Source organism: Hydra viridissima, unplaced genomic scaffold (assembly GCF_058129835.1).
Source record: "Hydra viridissima isolate aposymbiotic clone 2 unplaced genomic scaffold, HvirCarnegie_v1 scaffold_1, whole genome shotgun sequence".
Taxonomy (NCBI): Eukaryota; Metazoa; Cnidaria; class Hydrozoa; order Anthoathecata; family Hydridae; genus Hydra; species Hydra viridissima.
The window spans coordinates 34,446,377-34,464,987 of record NW_028324300.1 but is presented as its reverse complement, the minus strand read 5'-3'; the positions used below and the strand labels follow the sequence as shown (position 1 = coordinate 34,464,987).

Below are 18,611 nucleotides of genomic sequence, written 5' to 3'. Positions count from 1 at the left end.
TGCACTGAAGCTATCTCATTCAATCGCTGCGGTTACATTTTAGACATTGGGATGGGCTGTGAATTTTACAAAGTCGTGTCAAGCTTTTTCTGTTGATCCCCTCTTTACGTCTGTTTATTCGCTTTTCTTTTACGGGGTATTTTTAAGTTACACATTAAACTTAACTGATTACATTATACAAAATGGCGGTCAGTTATATGGTTCACTATGGAATTGTTTATTTCGTCGGCTTGTTTCTTTTGATACTAGCTGGTATGTTTTTATTTTGAAATTTTAAATGTATGTTACTCAGAATAAAATGTTCAGAGAATGCAGTTTTATACAAATCTGTGTGAATACAATTTAAAGCTGTAGAGCTAGCTTGTCAGCTCTCTAATTTTTAAATCGCTAACAGTATGGGGAGTAATAACTTCGTTTGTTAAAAATCCTAAATTATAATTCAAAACACCTTTCTTTTCCTATCCTATTGACATTGAAAACGGCATCATATATAGGAAAAATTTTTTACCAACACTCCTTAAACAGGCATTCAATTAATATTAATGACCAATTCAATTACAAATAAGACTATTGCAAATAAGGTAACGTATGCAAATATACAGGCAATAAAAAAAATTTTGAATTATTCTTAATAGCTTGTAAGGAGATATAAGTATTTGAGTGAGTTGTGCTACTTTGATAAATATCCACCATGTATAGATAAAATAACTGCGTAATGGTGGAATAGATCTTGTAAAGTATCAATATATTAATGTCAATAATATTAAATACAATAACTAAAATATGATTTAAAAAAAGTTGTTTATTGTTAGTCAAAAAGATGAGACCACATCTTTTGATCAGCCTTTCCTCTGTAACTTAAAATTTATTTTTAGAAATTTACACAACTCTTTGCTCTATGTAGTTATTAGAGTTAACTGTTACTATTTCTGCTTTTTAAGCATCAAGCAATTAATTAAATTAAATCTGTACATTGTTGGTAAAATTTTATGCTCAGCCAATAAAAGCATTACCTTATAAAGCTTTTTTCTAACATAAAAACTTAAGGTAACTGTTAGTATAATTAATTATACAAATTATGCTACAAGTGAAACCATTGTATGAAATTTGATAATTAAAATTAATACAGTTGATTTTTAATTTTTTTTTGCAATCAATTAGCTGGTTTTCTTGGATTGTCTTTTGAGAGCTTTTTGATTTCCACTAAATGTTTCTAAAAGTTGTGAAATATCTCTATTAAAATAAAGTCAACAAAAAAAACTATTTACCATAAAAGTTTCATCAATTTCTGAAAAGAAATTTAAAATTATAATCCAAAAAATGTTGTACAAAATTAACATAAACTATAATTTGGTTTTTCTTTTAGTTATTCTAACAAACATAAGAGATTAAGAAAATTACAGCAGTGACTTAAGATTTACAAAAAAGGGATGAGAAAATGTCAATAGCTTTGCTTCAATAGACAACTTTATTTAATTGTTATTTAACATAAAACCTAATTAAGGATTGCTGAATACAAGACTGGTACAAAAAACAAAAAAATTTAGAATTAGAAGCTGGATTTTAACAGTGTATTCTTTTACACTTATTTTACTTTTTTCTCTCTTTTAGCTTTACACTACAATTTGAGTAACCAGGGCACTAGACTTGACTTCGGATGGTAAGTTTGATAAAGTTTTGTTAAGTTAGTTAACTTAAATGCGGTTGTTTCAGCAATTTAACTGAATTATTAAAGTTACTCATTTTAATGCTAAAGTTGTAACAGTTTAAAAGATTTTAGTCACTGCAACAACTGACTTTTAAAAAAAGTTCTATTCTTTTATGAAAGACAAAAATGAAAGTGTTATTAAAGTATGCTTTGACATGCGACAAAACTAACCAATTCCTAAATTAAGTGTTGGTGAAGTATTTTATGCTTGGCAGATTTAGCTCTACAAGTTAACATTTGCTCAACATGATCAAAACAGTACAAGATAAAGATATCTTTATCTAATACTTGGTTGGAAGCTTAGAGTGATAGAGGATCTAATGAAGGGTCTTCAGCCCTGGTTCACTACTGAAAAACGATTTAATTACATAAAAAGAAACTAAAGTACAATTAGATCTTTACTTATTTTCTGATCTTTGTTTATCACAGAACAAAAATTGTTTTGTGTTGTTTGAAAAAAATTGTATCAAAATTAGTGTTAAGATCAAAGGTTTTAAATATTTTTTTCAATCAAGGTTCACATTTTTTTTTTACTTTTTTATCAAGTTTTTGGGCCAATATCAAAAGTGGAACACACAAAAGAAATCATTTTTTCTCCTCAAGAATATTACAGAATTTCTTAAGAGCATGGAGCAGTGTAAAAACTAGGAGAAGAAAAAAAAAAACATTTTCAGTGAGAGGAAATTGTAACTTATTCTTAAGAGGGGCAACATTTTCAAGAATGCTTGAAGCATTACTAAGACCATCAGAAAACATAAAGGACAAAAAAAAAAAAAAAAAAAAAAAAAAAAATTGTGAAAAAGTTATTGACTGAAAAAGTTTGACAATAATGAACTGTTCTACTGAATCAGTGTTTTTTAAAAGGGCTGATTTGACATTTTTTTTGAAATTCACTTTTTGTGTGTTTTGTGTCCTTCTTTGATGGCTTCATCAGTTTATGTTAAAAATGTGTTTAAATTTTATCTTCTTACACAAATAAAGCCACCTGAAAGTTTTCGATTTTTTTAAAAAAGGCAAGTTTGCTTCAAATATGCCCTTTTTAAAAAAATCACTCTCCAGCTGATTTGTATTTTTAGCCGCAAACACGAAAAATGTAAGCAGTTTCGATTTCGAAATATTTGATTTTTTTTAAAAGGGCCAAATTTTCGAAATTTCATACATTAATTGTTAACAAACGAAATGTTATAACAATTATCAAAGTGTGCTTAGATGTTACTCTTGCATATATTTTTTAAAAATGTATTACACAAATTCTGTATATTTAATATTAAAAGATATAAAGAGTTTTTTTTAGTTTTCTCAAAAACGGGTTTTGAGCAAACCAGCCCTTTTAAAAAACACTGATTCAACTAGACTGTTGACATCTAATCTGCAGCATGCTTTGAGCTAGTATGGGTGAAAACCATGAAAAATATTCTTTTTTGAAAGATAATTGTGCCTAATCTGCAAACAACATAGTAGTTTTTACTTTTTTAGTGCATGTACAAATTTTAAGTTGTTACAAAAAATGAAATTCTTATTGTTTAGAAAAGTAAAAGACAAATCACAGGATAAGTCAAAGGAGTTTATAAAACTAATGATTTTATGAACATTTCAAATATTTTTGTTTTTTGTTTTTTAGGTTTATTGGTCAAATTTCACCATATGTTTGGGCTTGTCTTGGAATAGCTTTTGCCATCTCTTTATCTATTGTTGGTGCTGCAGTGTAAGATTTCTCTCCTAAGATTAGTAAATGTTTCCACAAGATCTTTCTTCTATTATGATGAAATCTTTTCTTATACTATTATATTTCTTCTTTTAAGATAATGAATTACTGTGTGTAAATTTTTGACTTTTTTTCATAAGCATCTTTTGCCACTAAACAATATCATTAGGTAATTACTGACCAAAATTTACTTTTCTCTAATGGATAAATGCTTAGCTCTAAGATGTTTCAACTATGGTAATTAATCTTTTTTGGCTCACCTTGTTTACTGATCTAGTCTTTTAAGATTATTTCCAAATCTGTAAATATATATTTTGCTGAACACAAACTTCTAAAACTCTTGTTTGCTTTCTAATTTTGTTTCATTTTTCCTCAATAACTTAGCATTGACATAAAATTTACAAGCAGCTACTTTAAAACAAGTATCTTTTGTTTTTCTAAATCACATTTTCATGGAAGTGTTGAACATTTTCATGGAAGTTTTGACTTCTTTCAGGAGGAATTAATTTATTTAAAATATTTACAAAATTCTAAAATTGAAAGAAAATTTGTTTTTTAAGTTTCTTTGTTTGTGAGGTGTCCATGTCTCTTGAATTAAACAACCAAATAGGCTGAAGTTGTTAAAAGTTAAGAAGAAGCTTAACTGGAGTGATAGTTCTTAACTTAATAGAAATAAACTTTACAAGGTGTTGCCATATAAAGTAAAAAAGAGAAGTAAAATTTATAGAGCTAACAAACAAAAAAAGAAATTAACTTATTATTAATACATGGCAAAAAAAAAAAAAAGATCAAATTTATGGTTTTCTATTGATTATTTTCTAACATTAGCCAAAGTGTGAAAAGAATAGTTAAGTGTTCTGTTTTTAATTATTCGTAAATTTTAAAAAAAATAATCTTAATTTTTGACTTTGAAAACACAAAATAACTTAATAAAAGCCCATTTTGATTATGAGATTAATCTTTGGATAAAACCACCCAGTAATAAATTTTTTTTTCTTAAAAGTAACAAAAAAAAAATCAAAAATACTGTTGTTAATTTTAAAATTATCATCAAGAACCAGTAGAATGTCTAACAGTTGCTCTTTTTTTTACATATGTACAGTTATCATTATCTATTTAGGAAAGTATGGTCTATATTAATGTGTATAACGAAAATACTTTGCAAAGTTATCATTTAATATATTTAGAGGGATTTTCACAACAGGTTCAAGTATTCTAGGAGGAGGTGTGAAAGCGCCAAGAATTAAAACTAAAAATCTTGTCAGGTTATTTATTATCACTATTTTTTTTTATTCAAATGATAGAATTGTTTATTTTATAATTTTTGTAATTGTATAATTTTATCAGATAGCTAAGTAAATAAATAAAAATTTAATCATCATTCAGCATTCCAAAAGTTTGGATAATTTCTTTTTTTTTATAAGCTAGTAACTTTTATTTATTTTTTGTTCTGTGTTGTTTTATTTTTTTTTATCTTTTAGATATGCTGCTTTATTTTTTTATTTTTTAATGTTTAGCATTATTTTTTGTGAAGCTGTTGCTATTTATGGAATCATTTTGGCCATTGTTCTTTCAAGTAATATCCAGGTAAAACTTGAGCTATTAACATTCAATCACCACTGTAAAGAAACAATAGCTAACATCTTATATACCTTAAGAAATTATACCTTTTAAGAGTTTAATTGATAGTATATTTATAGTGTTTTTTTTAAAAAAGTATAGCCATGGTAATATTTATTTGATTTTTTTCAAAGCACCATAAAAAAGGTAATCAAATGTGACATGTATGATTTTTTGCATGAAAGCATTTTTCTACAACACTACTTATCAGTTCACTTATTCAAAAAGTTCTTATAGCTTGAGTGTTAGAAAGTGAATATTAAATGAAATGTACTGGAAATTACTAAAAAAAAGAAATACTTGATGAAAATTTATACTATTCTTTACAAAAATAGTCTTAATTTTCATCAGCCTTTTGAATTCAATGAACTTATGTATCCATACATACATACATACATACATACATACATACATACATACATACATACATACATACATACATACATACATACATACATACATACATACATACATACATACAATATATGCATATAAGACATGTACCAGAAAAAATCTGCGCGTGATGTGGTTTTTACGGAAACCGTACATCATTTAAAATAGCTAATTGTTTTAAAATGTGATTGTATTAATGTTGTTCAAAATTTAAACAACTCTGTTATTAAAACAATTAGCTTTAATTGAAATGTCATCAAATCAAGATAAGAAGCGAGAAAAAATTTTGCATTTTCTCGTTGAAAATCCTGGTTTATCAAACAAAACAATTTCTAAAGAGCTGCAGATTGCTTTAAGAACAGTGCAGAACGTTGTGAAACGATTTAAGGACACTGGTATAATCATAAGAAAATCAGGAAGTGGAAGAAAAAATGATTTGTTAGACGAGATCTTGGTAAAAAGGTAAAAGATGCCTTAGACAGAAAACCGGAGATTTCTGTTCGAACATTAGCGAATAAATATAAGACAAGTGCTTCCACTATACAAAGAGTAAAGAGAAATTGTGGTTATAAATCTTATAAAAAGAAAAAAGTTCCTCGTTGTGAAGAAAAGCAAGAAAATGTTGCAATTCGATGTTCAAAGCTGCTCTATAAAAAATTATGTGCTAAAAAATCTTGTTTGATTATTGACGATGAAACTTATTGTGCTGCATATTTCTGATCTCTTCCAGGACACCAATATTATTCAGCAATTACTCCCAAGAAACTGAATTCCAAATATAAATGCATTGGAATGCAAAAATTCGCTAAAAAATTCTTAGTTTGGCAAGCAATTTGTGAATGTGGTGAAAGAAGCTCTTGTTTTGTGACTACGGGAACAATTAACACCAAAATATACATAAAAGAATGCCTCAAGAAACGTCTTTTGCCGTTTTTAAGAACACACACGGGTAACCCGTTATTTTGGCCCGATTTAGCATCATGTAACTACTCTGGGACACCTTTAAACTGGCTTAGAGAACAAAAAGTAGATTTTGTTGAAAAACACTGCAATCCACCAAATTGTCCCGAACTACGTCCTATTGAAAGATATTGGGCTCTTGTCAAAAGAAAACTAAGGTTCAATGTAAAAGAAGCCAAAAACATTAAAGACATCAAAAATAAATGGATGAGAGCTACCAAGAAAGTCCAGCCAAAGACTGTGCAAAAGCTGATGTCGAGTGTAAAATGAAAAGTGCGTGCGTTCTCACGTACAAAACTTCACAAACTTTCTTAAGTGAAATTTAAAAATACTAATATATGTACTTTCAAAATATACATAACATTCAATATCCAAATATAATAGATAAATATCCTTTATAATGTCCGCGCAGATTTTTTCTGGTACATGTCTTATACATGCAATATATATATATGTGTGTATATGTCTCTGTATGTGTAAGTTAAATTATAGGGTATAATTATTTTTGTAATAATCATTTACTTTTTTTTTTCTGTCTCAAGGAGTCATACTAGCATATTTAGAAATTAGTTTTTGCAAAAAACAATTCAAAATTTAAGATTATAATTTACATCATATCAGTTAACTATTTTAGCTGAAGAAGTCAAAATTTATTTTTCTTTGGCTGAAGAAGTCTTTAATAAATTTATGTTTGTTCATGTTTTTTTTTGTTTTTTGTGTAGAATTTTGATGAAGCTAAGTGGTTAAGTCTAGGAAATCCAGAAGTTGTTAAGAAAAATTACTCAGCCGGTATTTGTTTATTAAATATTTATTTTTTCAATGGATTACTGCATAATTGCAATAACAAAGCTATTATGCAATAATATATGGTATTAAATACCCTGTCTTTTAATACTTTTTAATGCTTTTTTGTTGTTTTGTGTGGTTTAATGAATTGTAAGTTGAAATATAAAATGTTGTTTAATAAAGTTTTTCTAACATTATTCAGTTTAGTTGCTTTTTTTAATTCTACTGCAAGTAACTCTGAAGTTTAACTGCTCTTTGATGACTGTGTGCTAGCACTTAGATTAGTACAAACGAAGCAATAAATTACTCAATCATTATAACCAGTAGTAGAACATTGTTTCCCACTCTTACTACATTACCAGAGCTTTTAAAATTTTTGATAATTTTACTTGACGCTAATAGGTTGTACTTTTTTTTTTCTTATAACATTTATTATTCTAAAGTTCACCCAAAAACTCTTAAGTATTTTCATTTTAAAAAAGACTTTTCAAACTACTTGAAAATATTAGTTCAGTGGTCGTTTACTTTTTAATGTAACAGTTGCCAAAAAGTTTCTTTAGTAGGTGTTTTTCCTATTGAATATGCTAATTTGTGAAATGTTACCTACAATTCATTTCCTCTTTTTAATTATGAAATTATGCAAGCCTGTTTAATTGTGGGGTCCACTACGGCTTATTATTAGTTATAATTTAAATGCATTTTAAGATCATCATGAGATATGAGATTAATTCATAACATTTGTTGTTGTTTAACATTTTTTTGTAATTTAGTGTACTTTATTATAATATTTTTACTTTTACACAGGCTTGATGCTTTTTGGAGCAGGTTTGACTGTAGGCCTTTCAAACCTGTTCTGTGGTATTTGTGTTGGAATTGTTGGGAGGTATGCTGTTTTAAATATACGGTTTACTCTATCCAAGAAAAATTGTTTTAATGTATGTAAATATATTGTAATATATGCAAATAGACATGAATTATCACCAATAAGCGACACATTTAGTAATGTCGTTTGCTGTTTGTGTTTGCTGCTGTTTACTGATTGTGGATTTTTGTGAACATCAAAAATTCTTGTTTCCTTACTTTCTACCTAATGTGGGTCCAGACTTGTTAAACATAGATTTCTTGTATCACCACTAGTGAATAGAAATATTTGGCTTCGGCTCTTTCAACCTTCTTCAGGCAAAGATTTCTTGAATCCCCACTAGTGAATGGAAATTTTCGTCTCCGGTTTCGGCCGAAGTTTCTGTTCAAACTAATGCCATAATCAACCGAAACTTTTACATTAATTTAAATTTAATTGTAGCTACGTTGACTCAAATTGTTATTCTCAAATTATTCCTTAAATGACTTTGTTCAGTGAACAAAGCCAATTTCAGCAAAAATTATTTAGTGCTGAATTTCACAATGGAAAATAAAAGAAGAATTTTACAACGGAGCATGGAAAACTTACGTGTCTGCAATGTGAAAATATCTCGTGGATCGGACAATCCAAAACTTCAACCAATTAGCGGACTTACATTTTTTTTAAAAATTCGGTACCCTCAGCTTACTTAAAAAAATCTCCGAACAGATAAAGCTTTATAACTACCGGCAGCTCTGAACATATGCTAACTTCAGATCAGTTTGAGTTTCTTCTAAGAATAAAAAAAAAGAACAACATCCTTATCTGGTATAAGATAAAAAAAACTGTTAACAGAAGCACAGTAGAAGGTTGATTATTAGTTGTAAAGTAATTAATATACTTTATAAAGTCGGACTTGTGATTGCAAATTAGAGTAATGCTAAAATTGTCTGTGGGGACAATACTACTTTTACGCCCCCTCTACTCTCTATTCAAAATTTTTTTTAAAAATACGAACAAAAAAGGTTTAGGGATTTACAAATAAAATGATAAAGTGTAACAAACATGCAATTTGCATAATTATATAAAAATTTTTTGTCTTACGTCAAAAGAATAATTTGATTTCTCTATTTTTTGTGTCTTTTTAGCGGTGCTGCCCTTGCTGATGCGCAGAACGGTTCGTTATTCGTAAAGGTAAACGCGTGAATTCCTACAGATTATTATTTTAATCTAAGTTTATATGATTTATTGTGTTGAATTAGTAGTTATATTTAATCCTAATAATTGAGTTTTCAAATCTAATTTATTCTAATTTATCTTAATTTACTAAACTATCATATCTATATTGAAGTTTTCCTATTCAGTTGCTCGCAATACAATCATGATCTAATCAATATCATGAGTTTTTTTTTTTTTTTTTAACAAGTTTATTTTTATAATCATATTTTTTTTATATGATTATATACGTATTGATGCAAATTAATATATTTTGTTGATAAAATTGTATATAATTAAAATACCTCAGGTGTTGGTGGTTGAAATATTTGGGAGTGCTATCGGTCTTTTTGGAGTTATCGTTGGCATTCTTCAGGTAAAGAAATCCTATTTTGAAAAGATGGTGAAGTATTTTTGTTGTTGTTCTTGCTTTTTTGATGTTTTTCGCAAAAAATCGTAATGGTTGTCATTATTTTAAAGCTTATTTCATTCTTTAACTTGTCTTTACATATTTTCAAGCAATCAGCTGTCTTATATCTTCTTTTATCAGAAAGTAGCATAAGTAGCATTTGAATTTTTTTTAGAGTACACAAGCTAAAATGGGAGATAAACTTTAGCTCAAAGGAAGTGACGCATTTGATTTCGAACATTGCCGTTTGATTTCGAACATCGCTATTTATTCGAGAGCCTAATTTTTGAATTTTTGTAACCAAGATGCGCAGCGATTTTTTTTGTTTTCTTTTTTCTGCATACAATTTCCTAAATATTTTCTCGAGTTTTTTTTGCAAAGATTTGCTTCGAAAACTCCTGTTGGTCATTTGAATTAGTTTTTATTGGTGATGCGAAAAGACTTGTGTATCGTCAATTTGAATGTTCATTCGGTTGTTAGTTGTATAGTTTTAATTAAAAGGTTGCTTTTCAAAGTAATTGAAATAGAAATAACTCAATTTAAGATAATCTTGGTTTTCATCAGAGATTAAGTCTATATAAAATATATAATTATTATATATATAAAGGAATCTCTGCCTTTTTTTTTTTTTTACTTAATCTCTAATAGAAACCAAGATACGCGAGGAACATTGTTATCTGGCACTTTATATTGCATTTAAATTAAGTTTCCGTTTTTAGATTTTTTTGAACGAAGTTTATTTTTTAAATTGCGAAATAAAAACTTTCTTATTTGTATTTGTCTCGCTTTAAAATCAAAAGAATCTAATCAAGAAATCCAAACAATTGCAGTTTAAAGAAGTTTTTATAGTTTCATTCGAACTTTCATAAGAAAACTCTGCATGCAGAAACTCAAAAACAGCTGAAAGGTCAATAAAAATAATTGTAAAGATCATTTCCAATAACATTTTTAACCGTTGTGTTTTCAAAATGATGCATATGGTGTTTTGACTATAGTGTTTGCCGCAATAATAAGCGTGCTACAAGGGTCAAAACTAGATTTAAGCGCTGTCAATGTCTAATTACGTGTTTAAGGCCTAAGTTTGGTATGGGTTTTACGTGTACTAAACGCTATGTTTACGTGTTTAAACGCAAAGAGTATAGCTGTTCTTTTTGTTAAAAAGTTGCTTCATTGAAATTAAGCATAGATGTTTAATATAAACATTAAACATAGCATGTACCGCATGGCAATTACCGATCTTTCAAGCCTTGTCAGAGGATGCGTAAATGCACAAGTGGGGCAGAGAAGACAATACGTTTCGCAGAAATTGCCATTGCCTCCATTTACGAATAAATCCGCTGTCGAAAAAGTTCGTTTAGCTGAGGATGCATGGAATTCAAAAAATCCAGTACAAGTTTCTATGGCGTACACTGAAGATTGCTGGTGGCGAAACCGGTCACAATTCATTAAAGGTTTTTGTTTTTAGATTATAAATAACTTAATCAGCATTAAGAAGTTTTAAAATTCAGCACGCGTAACGATAAAGTTGCAATGCGACGTTTTTTTCGTTGTTACAAATTCCATCAACCATTAACGACAGTGACGATTTGCAGGGAAATAAAAATTTGCAATGACGATTTTCATATAAAAAGTGGTTTTAGATAAATGCATTGAAATTGGTTTAAAAAATACTTTGAGGTTTTAACTTGTTGATAATTTTTAACGTCCATAGTATAATTTATGTAATTTATGTTGTTTTTTTGTTGTTTGCTTAAACCTTATCGTAACGTAGAACAACGAGATTGGTTTCTATGTTATGTTATGGTTTACATTTCGCATGGTTTCTAGAATGTAGAGTTTAAACCGTGAATCCTTCATTGACGCCGACACACTAGACAAAATCAGCTTTTCAACTTTTTATTGTGGTTATTGTGCTCAATAATATTAACGTGCTGAATATATATCATGTTTTTTTTTGTTGTGTTTGTTTTTTTTAATGTTGTTCTGATTCTTCAATTTAAAATAATTAAGCAAAGCATTTTTTTTATAAAAGGTCGCGAAGAAATACAGCTGTTTCTGCAAGATAAATGGAATAAAGAAATCAACTATAAACTCATAAAAGAACTTTGGTGTTACACTGACAATCGCATATCAGTTAAATTTCAGTACGAATACCATGACTTAAACGAGCAATGGTTTCGCGCATACGGAAATGAAAATTGGGAGTTTAACGAAAATGGATTAATGACGAGACGAGAAGCCAGTATAAATGATGTTGCCATTGGCAGACACGAAAGAAAACTTGTTTGGGAAAATCCTGGACCCAGACCATTCGATTTTCCGGGATTAAAGCAACTTGGTCAATAAAAAAAATCCTTAAATTTCAACTAATCTAAACTCTTAAAGACTTACAAACTAGTTTGGTGTGGTTGGTTTATGACGTTCTGGTCAATAAATTGTTTGGTGAAAGTTTAAATTTTCTCACTAAAATTTCCTTTTAGATTGTTCTCTTTTAAGGTTATCTTGTAGTATGTGGAGCTTTTTTGTTTTATTGGTATTATATGACGATTGTTTCTATGGGAAATCAAATTTACATTTTCTTTGACATAATAATATTGGTATAAGCAATTGATTTTAACAAACATCTCAGCAGGTTAGTAAAAAAGCATCTCAGCAAGTTAGTATATATAATTGTTTTAATTTTAATTATAAGTAATGCTAACTTTTTCGAACATCCAACCGAACAAATAGGAAATTTGGTCATTTTAAAAGTCTCCTATTACATAATGGAAATATTTCTATTAGTGGTCTGATTAACAATAATCTAATCTATAATTGGAAATACCCATTAGGGTGTCTCAAAAAAAGAAAAGCTTGTAAAGTTTAAGGTCTTACCCCCCAGAAAATTTCCTTTTGTTGAGTTATGATCATGTGCAGAAAAATAAGGCCAAACAGATGATGTTTAGGGGTGCCTTAAGAGGACTAAAGTTTTGTATTTAACCGCCGAAATGCGTTATGAATAAATTAAAATGTTTTAGATCTAATAAGTCCATAAGTTTTTTCACAGAGAAGGCGATGTTATCTATTTGAGCTTATTTTTATGTGATAAATACAAATATAGCAAACTAAAGTTTTTTGCATTCTTATTTCAAGAAATATGGTGGTCAAAACTTGACAAGAAAGTCAGTTTTTAGCGACTTTTAACCTTCCACACGATAGAAATTAATGTCATAACAAAACATATTTAAAAATAGAAGTTAAAATCCACACAGAAGAAGGTAATGTCATCGCAAAATATCATATATAAAAATTACTTTAATTAAATAATTTAACAAAGTTACTTAAATTCAGATGTAAGTATTCAACAGCTTCTCGAGCATCCTACATATAAGCTACCATATTCTGTACCCCCTGCATGAATGAGCTACCATAATCTGTACCCCCTGCATGAATAAGCTATCATAATCTGTACCCCCTGCATGAATAAAACATCACGTAAGGAGTGCTTATTACTTTTAAAGCAAATTTTCAAATCAAATGATGAAACTCTTCATTGTGTTTGAAAAACTAAAAGCTTTGAAAATGGTCATGAGATTGTATGGTGCAATTTAAATTTTAAAGAAACGCCTGTTTTAATTTAAAGGATTGTTTCAAGTGCGATGGATTTTACCTGTGTCTGAAAACTACATATATTCTAGCAAAACATGTATAAATTGGATACCGAATTGCTATGTCTAGTCAAATTTATCGCACGGCACCATTTTTTAAAATACTGACAAGTTTCAATAAGATAAAAACTCCATTAAATTGTGTTCTACAACAAAGTAGAAAAAATGATTCAAAATAAATGCTTGGATTAAAGTTTTATCTTAATGGTCACAGCCTCATTAAATCACGTGAACACTACTTCACACTAGTCTCACTCTCAATAGGTAAAATACTTGGAAATACTTAAAAAAATAATAGAAAAATCCTAAACTTGTATATATATTAAAGTTTTATCATAAAACATGGGGCCCATTTTAATTGTAATTGAGATTAATATTTGGATAAAACCTCCCAGAAATAACTTTTTTTTAAAAAAGTGACAAAAAATCAAAAAATACTGTTGGTAATTTTAAAATTATCATCAAGAACCAGTAGAATGTCTAACAGCTGCTCATAAAAATCATCCTTGAGCTGTTGGTTTGATTTTTAGATTTTAGCTTATACCATTTATATTAAGAGTAGTGCATTCAATTATTAATGATGACCCAAAAAAAAAAAATGGTTATCAGACAGAATTAATTTTAAATATATATTGACTATTGAAAACAAATATTGAAATAAATATTGAAAACAGAATATTGAAAATAAATATTTAAATAAATATTTAATATTAACAGAAGTGGAAAAGTACTTAAGTTCTATTTTCAAAATTGAAGAGGATTACTGCTTCGATTCTGAACTGCTTCGATCCTGGACTGCTTCGATCCCGAACAGAATGCTTTAAATATAAGCAAATTTCTTTTTTCACATCTTTCGGAAATATCTGGAAGTTTGTTGAGCTTAGAATTCTCTTGCACATCTTTCACACATTTTCTTGAACGTTTCACACTTTCTTGAACGTTAAATCTAAAAGACTGTTCTGTTATCATTCATATATTGAACTTGCACTAGGATTCTTCAGTACTCTTATTATTGTTGGTAATGTCAGAATTAATCAGCATTGATTACACAAATAACACAGTTTTTTTTCTTCATCCGAGAATAAATAATTCTTAAATTGTGGATAAACAAAAGTAGCTGCTAACAGGTGATCCATGGTATAATTAAATCTTATTTGAAGTTGCTTCAGAAGTTCATCACGAAATTGTTGAAGACCTGGAGAGGATTTGGACTTCAGTTCCTCCTTCCATGTCGAAATGCAAGGAAAAGTTAAACATATGCTGACATTGAATCAGTTGACATCTTAACGATATCAAATGCTTTAAATCGAATTAACATGACACATTTTTTCTATGAAAATTTTGTCAAAAATTTCATACAAACAAATTTCATACACGAATCAAAAAAAGTAAACAAAAACGCAGAAAATTGAAAAAAAAAAGGAGAAGAAATGAATCAAATCGAATAATAATTTTGATTCGATTTCATATCGAATCTCTATTGTCCGCAAATCCCTACTAAATAAACTATGAATGCGAATATTAGAAATATAAGGCAAAAAATTAATCATTAGGGAGAAGCAACAAATTCTTAATCAACGTAAAATTACGTTCCTGCGCGTCGATTAATATTTCATTTTAAAGGGATCAACTTGGTGTTGCTCTAATTTAATGTGCATCAAATTTTTTAAAGTTCTATATAGCATCACTGAGAAGGAGTTCGATTTTTATTTTAAATCTAAATGTCTGCTTATCACAAAAATAAAAATTCTCATAACAACTGCTTATTTAAAGGCGACTAGTTATTTAAAAATAAATATTTAGAAAAGCAAGGACGATAATTCAATACACGATGTTTTTTTTAAACTACTCACACTTGAACGCGCATTAAGTCAGTTCATTCAAAGAATTTCCGAATAAATGAGCTTATTTACCACTTTCTTGATGGAGGACATTAAAAAAACCTTCCCAGCAAAATGAAGAAATTAAAGAGTTTATCATTTGTTTAGATAATAATCAATAACCCAAAAAAAGCAAAAATGTAGCTTGATCGTTTTTCCAGTGTGGTCTTCAAATGTATTTTATAAGGGAGCATACGGCGTTATACTAGATATTTTGCATAAAAACCAAAACTTGCACTATATACTGTGCACATGTTTATATGTATGTGAATAAAGTAATGTATTTACATACGTATATAAGTATGCATATATATATATATATATATATATATATATATATATATATATATATATATATATATATATATATATATATATATATATATATATATATATATATCTCTTATATTTATTGTTTTTATGTATAGTTTGCTCTTACATATAGTTTGTGTAGAATAATGTAAATAAGATTGTATTTTATGCAAATACAACGCGAAAAGGTGCAGAACAAACTTAGAGCTAACTCTCGCATGTCAATCATAACTTTCATATACAACCACATAGGTTCTTGCAGCTCACACAAAAGTTTTATTGGTTGCTTGAGTTGATCATAGCTAAATTTTCTTGCTATAAAAGTAGGTTTCAAGAAAATTTATAGTAAAAAAATTAAAATTATTCTCGTTTTTTTTATTTGCAATTACTCATCCTTACATAATTTAGCCTTATATTTATAAAATTACAAATTTTAATATGTGTCGTCTATATTAATAAAATGTTAAAGATATTAAAATATAAATAAAATGTCGGAATATTTTTCATTACTTGATAAAAAATGAATTTAGCATTTAAGTAGTTAGAATGAGTTTAAATTAAGTTATCACCACTTTTTTTTGTTGTTGTTTGTTTTGTTTTTGCTAGCGCCGTTGATTTTTTTTCTTTGTAGAATGTTTGAAAAGATTTCAACGCCGATCTTAATCGCGGTGCTGCTATACCATACCTATCATTATTACATTGACTGGCAGCTAAATCAAGCCATTGTCTCATACGAAGCAAAATTAGCAGCCAGAAAAGATACAAAAGTACAAGAAAAACCCAAATTAGAAGAACCGAAAATAGTGAAGATCACAGGTAGCATTTATATGGCAATCCACTTTGCTGTTGCAAATAGTATAATGCTGATTGGAGAAACAGGCATTGTCATAGTTGATACCACCGAGTCAACATTTGCTGCACAGGAGATCAACAAACGCTTCCGAGAAATCACTGACAAACCAGTTAAAGGTATTATATACACTCACAATCATCTAGATCATGTCATCGGCACGAGGGAGTTTTTAAACGGAACAGATGTTGACGTTTGGGCTCATCATTCACTGCAATCCATTATGCATCAAAGCACTTTAATTGTGGGCAGAGCGCATAGTGTAAGATCTTTGCATCAGGTAGGAGGGAAGTTAGATGACGACCAAATTTATACAGTCGGAATAGGACAACGGTTAAAAACAACCCCTTTTAACTCTACAATTAATTACGTCAATCCAAACAAGTTCTTATTCAAGAAAGAACAAACAATCCATTTAGCCGGAATGAACCTAAAGTTGATACACATCCCTGGTGAGACTGACGATCAAATTGCTGTTTATTGGCCAGAAGAGAATGCTTTAATGTGTGGTGATAACTTTTATAAAGCGTTTCCAAACCTCTATGCAATTCGCGGCACTCCCTTTCGCAGCTTGAAGCTGTGGTTTGAGTCAATTGATACCATGAGAAGTCTGAATGCAGAGTATCTTGTACCCAGCCATACGGATCCCATTATTGGTAAGGAGAACGTTTTCAAACACCTCACCGACTATCGAGACGCTATTCAGCTTGTGCATGATCAAACTGTTCGCTTCATCAACCAAGGATATCACCCAGATGATATTGCGCATATGATCGATCTTCCGAAGTCACTGAAACAGTCAGATTATCTCTACGAGAGATATGGAACTGTCCGCTGGTCTTCAAAAAGCTTGTTTACTGGCTACAATGGATGGTTTAGTGGAGATATATCTGAGTTGGAGCCTCACACACCATCTGAAAAAGCTGAGCGTTTGGTTAAGCTAGGAGGTGGTGTTAACAACTTGTTGACAGCTTCTGAAAACGCTTTAAACGAAGCCGACGCCCAATGGTGCTTGGTCTTAGCCTCTGCCGTTTTAAAAGTTGATAAACACAATCAAAAGGCAAAAGAGCTGAAAGTGAAGTCACTGTTAGAACTCGCTACAAGACAAACAAGTCAAAACGGAAGAAACTACTACATAACAGCAGCCAGTGTTACTTTAGGAAAAGTTTCATTTGAAATGGAGGCAAGCAAGAAAAAAATTGCTATGCGCAACTTAAAGTTGAAAGACTTGTTTGCAGTGATGGCATATAAAGTAAAAAGCGAAGAATGTTCCGAAGTTGATAAAGTTGTATTGTTTATATTTCCAGATGTTAGCGAAAAAGTTAGGTTTCACTTGAGAAACGGTATAATGGATATGAGCGGATTGCATGTACGAAAAGAGGACATAACCGTTACCGTAGATTTAGCGACGTGGAGGGAAATTTTGGCAGGTGATCGCAGCGGGCTATTGTCCGCACTAACAAACAATATTGTAGTTGAACCGTCTGCGTTGGAGTTAAGAGAAGTTATGAGGTGTTTTGAAAGCGAAGATAAATACGTTTTCTAGAGAGGTTAAATGGTAAACATTTGTAGAAATGTATCAATGCCAAGACAGTTTCAAAACTGGTTAGTTTTAATTCTTATCTTGTTAACATCAGAATTTTTTTTCGTAAAAAATATTTCTCAAACTTGAGGTCTCAAATACCTGTAATTTTCTAAGTTTTAACATTTCCGTTTGAAGAAAATAGTAAATAAGCACACTTTGTTTTTTCGTTTACGGTTCTTTTATTCTTTCTTCATATTTATTTTCTTTTACAGTTCTAACATAAATACGAAAGAAAGATCCTACCCAGCTACCACAAAACGTTCAAGAAACGTTCGTAGAACGTTAGAAACGGTTGGGCACGTTCTAATAACGTTCTAAGAACGTTTCCAACGTTCTTAGAACGTATTTGAACGTTTTGTGTTAGCTGGGTAGGAACGAGATTTAATATAGAGAATACACAAATATTGAAAGCAAATATTTTACAGGGCAATTCTGACCATAACTAATTACTTTCTAAAGTGAAAACTTGAGAAGTACTTCTGATTTAATATAGTCTGCTCATTGACTTTTTGTTCTTATTTGTTACGCTGGGAAAAAATAAATGAGTTCCTTCATTTTCTTTCTATCTTTTGTCAAAATAAAATTTATTTTTCAAGGATGCATCATTATTATTGCGCTGTTTAAATGTTATGCTTAATAATGCTAACAATTGTTTGCAATCATGCAACTTTATTTAATTATATAAATGACTTAAATTCTC

The 18,611-nt window shown here is 29.3% G+C and overlaps 3 protein-coding genes across 3 annotated transcripts; all 3 read left to right on the top strand.

Moving 5' to 3' along the window:
* On the top strand, positions 1 to 10,413 carry LOC145191915 (V-type proton ATPase 21 kDa proteolipid subunit c''-like). Its single transcript, XM_090099703.1, has 10 exons — positions 1 to 252; positions 1,612 to 1,660; positions 3,330 to 3,413; positions 4,601 to 4,678; positions 4,931 to 5,000; positions 7,109 to 7,175; positions 7,977 to 8,055; positions 9,162 to 9,207; positions 9,539 to 9,604; positions 9,813 to 10,413. The coding sequence occupies exons 1-10, from the start codon at positions 183 to 185 to the stop codon at positions 9,843 to 9,845; spliced, it is 642 nt and encodes a 213-aa protein (XP_089955829.1). The 5' UTR covers positions 1 to 182; the 3' UTR covers positions 9,846 to 10,413.
* A 347-nt stretch (positions 10,414 to 10,760) lies between these two features.
* Positions 10,761 to 12,200, top strand: LOC145191916 (uncharacterized). Its single transcript, XM_080069050.2, has 2 exons — positions 10,761 to 11,088; positions 11,670 to 12,200. The coding sequence occupies exons 1-2, from the start codon at positions 10,824 to 10,826 to the stop codon at positions 11,981 to 11,983; spliced, it is 579 nt and encodes a 192-aa protein (XP_079925176.2). The 5' UTR covers positions 10,761 to 10,823; the 3' UTR covers positions 11,984 to 12,200.
* A 3,443-nt stretch (positions 12,201 to 15,643) lies between these two features.
* LOC145191910 (uncharacterized) lies at positions 15,644 to 18,007 on the top strand. Its single transcript, XM_090073084.1, has 2 exons — positions 15,644 to 15,799; positions 16,108 to 18,007. Exon 2 carries the CDS (start codon positions 16,109 to 16,111, stop codon positions 17,870 to 17,872), a length of 1,764 nt encoding a protein of 587 aa, XP_089929210.1. The 5' UTR covers positions 15,644 to 15,799; position 16,108; the 3' UTR covers positions 17,873 to 18,007.
* Positions 18,008 to 18,611: the final 604 nt, after the last annotated feature.

Excerpts from the sequence above, each read along its gene's own strand:
- LOC145191915 (XM_090099703.1), top strand. The coding sequence starts at position 183 with ATGGCGGTCAGTTATATGGTTCACTATGGAATTGTTTATTTCGTCGGC. Across the intron at positions 4,679-4,930 it reads AAAACTAAAAATCTTGTCAG|CATTATTTTTTGTGAAGCTG; the intron begins GTTATTTATTAT and ends TTTAATGTTTAG. Across the intron at positions 9,208-9,538 it reads ACGGTTCGTTATTCGTAAAG|GTGTTGGTGGTTGAAATATT; the intron begins GTAAACGCGTGA and ends AAAATACCTCAG.
- LOC145191916 (XM_080069050.2), top strand. The coding sequence starts at position 10,824 with ATGTTTAATATAAACATTAAACATAGCATGTACCGCATGGCAATTACC. Across the intron at positions 11,089-11,669 it reads CCGGTCACAATTCATTAAAG|GTCGCGAAGAAATACAGCTG; the intron begins GTTTTTGTTTTT and ends TTTTTATAAAAG.
- LOC145191910 (XM_090073084.1), top strand. The coding sequence starts at position 16,109 with ATGTTTGAAAAGATTTCAACGCCGATCTTAATCGCGGTGCTGCTATAC.